Source organism: Perkinsus marinus (assembly GCF_000006405.1).
Source record: "Perkinsus marinus ATCC 50983 genomic scaffold scf_1104296958180, whole genome shotgun sequence".
NCBI classification, from domain to species: Eukaryota; Perkinsozoa; order Perkinsida; family Perkinsidae; genus Perkinsus; species Perkinsus marinus.
In genome coordinates this window covers 1-1,117 of record NW_003206874.1, presented here as the reverse complement: position 1 = coordinate 1,117, position 1,117 = coordinate 1, and the positions used below count along the sequence as shown (strand labels likewise).

At 51.7% G+C, this 1,117-nt stretch overlaps 1 protein-coding gene across 1 annotated transcript; it reads left to right on the top strand.

Moving 5' to 3' along the window:
- Positions 1–95: 95 nt before the first annotated feature.
- Pmar_PMAR028924 (cathepsin b, putative) lies at positions 96–565 on the top strand (the record flags this gene model as incomplete). The annotated part of the gene is made up of 3 exons (XM_002774636.1): positions 96–261; positions 308–436; positions 495–565. Coding segments are annotated over 3 exons (366 nt in total), but the record flags the coding sequence as incomplete, so codon positions are not given.
- Positions 566–1,117: the final 552 nt, after the last annotated feature.

Below are 1,117 nucleotides of genomic sequence, written 5' to 3'. Positions count from 1 at the left end.
AGCAGACCACATGGACCGCGTCGGCTGGGCAAAAAAGATTCAAGAGTAGCTCTACTTCCCAAGTGTTTGTCGAAGCATCTGTCTTTTTTCCTTAGACTTCTCCCTGCGTGATGCTAAGATGCTACTTGGGACGCAGATGAGAGGGTCAAACGACAAAGTCATAAGAAAAGGCTACGCTATAGAAGAGCTACAAGATCTTCCAACTGACTTCGACGCTCGCACCGCATTTCCCAATTGCTCAAAGGTTATCGGCCACATCAGGTAGGTAACCGGCGACTATGTGAGAAAATGCTGCCTCGATCTCCAGAGACCAGTCAGCTTGTGGAAGCTGTTGGGCATTCGGTGTCACTGAGGCCTTCAATGACCGCTTATGTGTCAAGTCGAATGGGACGTTCACGGAGCTCCTATCGGCCGGCGAGATGAATGCTTGTGCGCCGTGAGTCGAGGATGGAAGACTTAGACTGGGAGCTTTCCAGTCGGTACTTTCTGCCCAGGTCCTACGGATGCGATGGTGGATATCCTGATTCAGCCTGGTCTTGGGTGCACGATGAAGGGATCGCAACTGGTGAGGGCAGCCGACCGAAAGGGATCTCGGGATCCGATGCGAGTTTGCTACGACTCATCCTCGACTATTCAAAAGTCACCCTTGTCTAAAGAATGAAGACAGGGGAGACCTACACTGTAAACGCTGGGAAATGTGATGATAATCCCGGCAGGGGTCGCTCAGCGGCCAGTGAGGACGACAGCGACCGTCGCTGTCGTTCTCAACAATGAGCCAGCGACGATGACTCCTGTTGTAGCATCGTCTGGGATGACTTGTCCCAGTACAGTGGGCTAATTTATGGAAACTGAATCTCCGATATTCACATATGCTGCACAATCCTAGAGTATAGTAGAGCATTTCTTTCGTTGCTCAGGTGGAGATTACGTTGCAAGAGGTAATTTGACTAAAGGCGATGGGTGCTGGCCGTACGATTTCCCGCCATGCGCTCATCATATCAATGACACCAAGTACCCCAAATGCCCGAAGGTAAGCTGTAGCGGCAAGTCGCCGCCGGCGATCGCTGAGGCAGTCACTGTCATTGCCTATCAGGGCTCATACGAGACTCCCAACTGT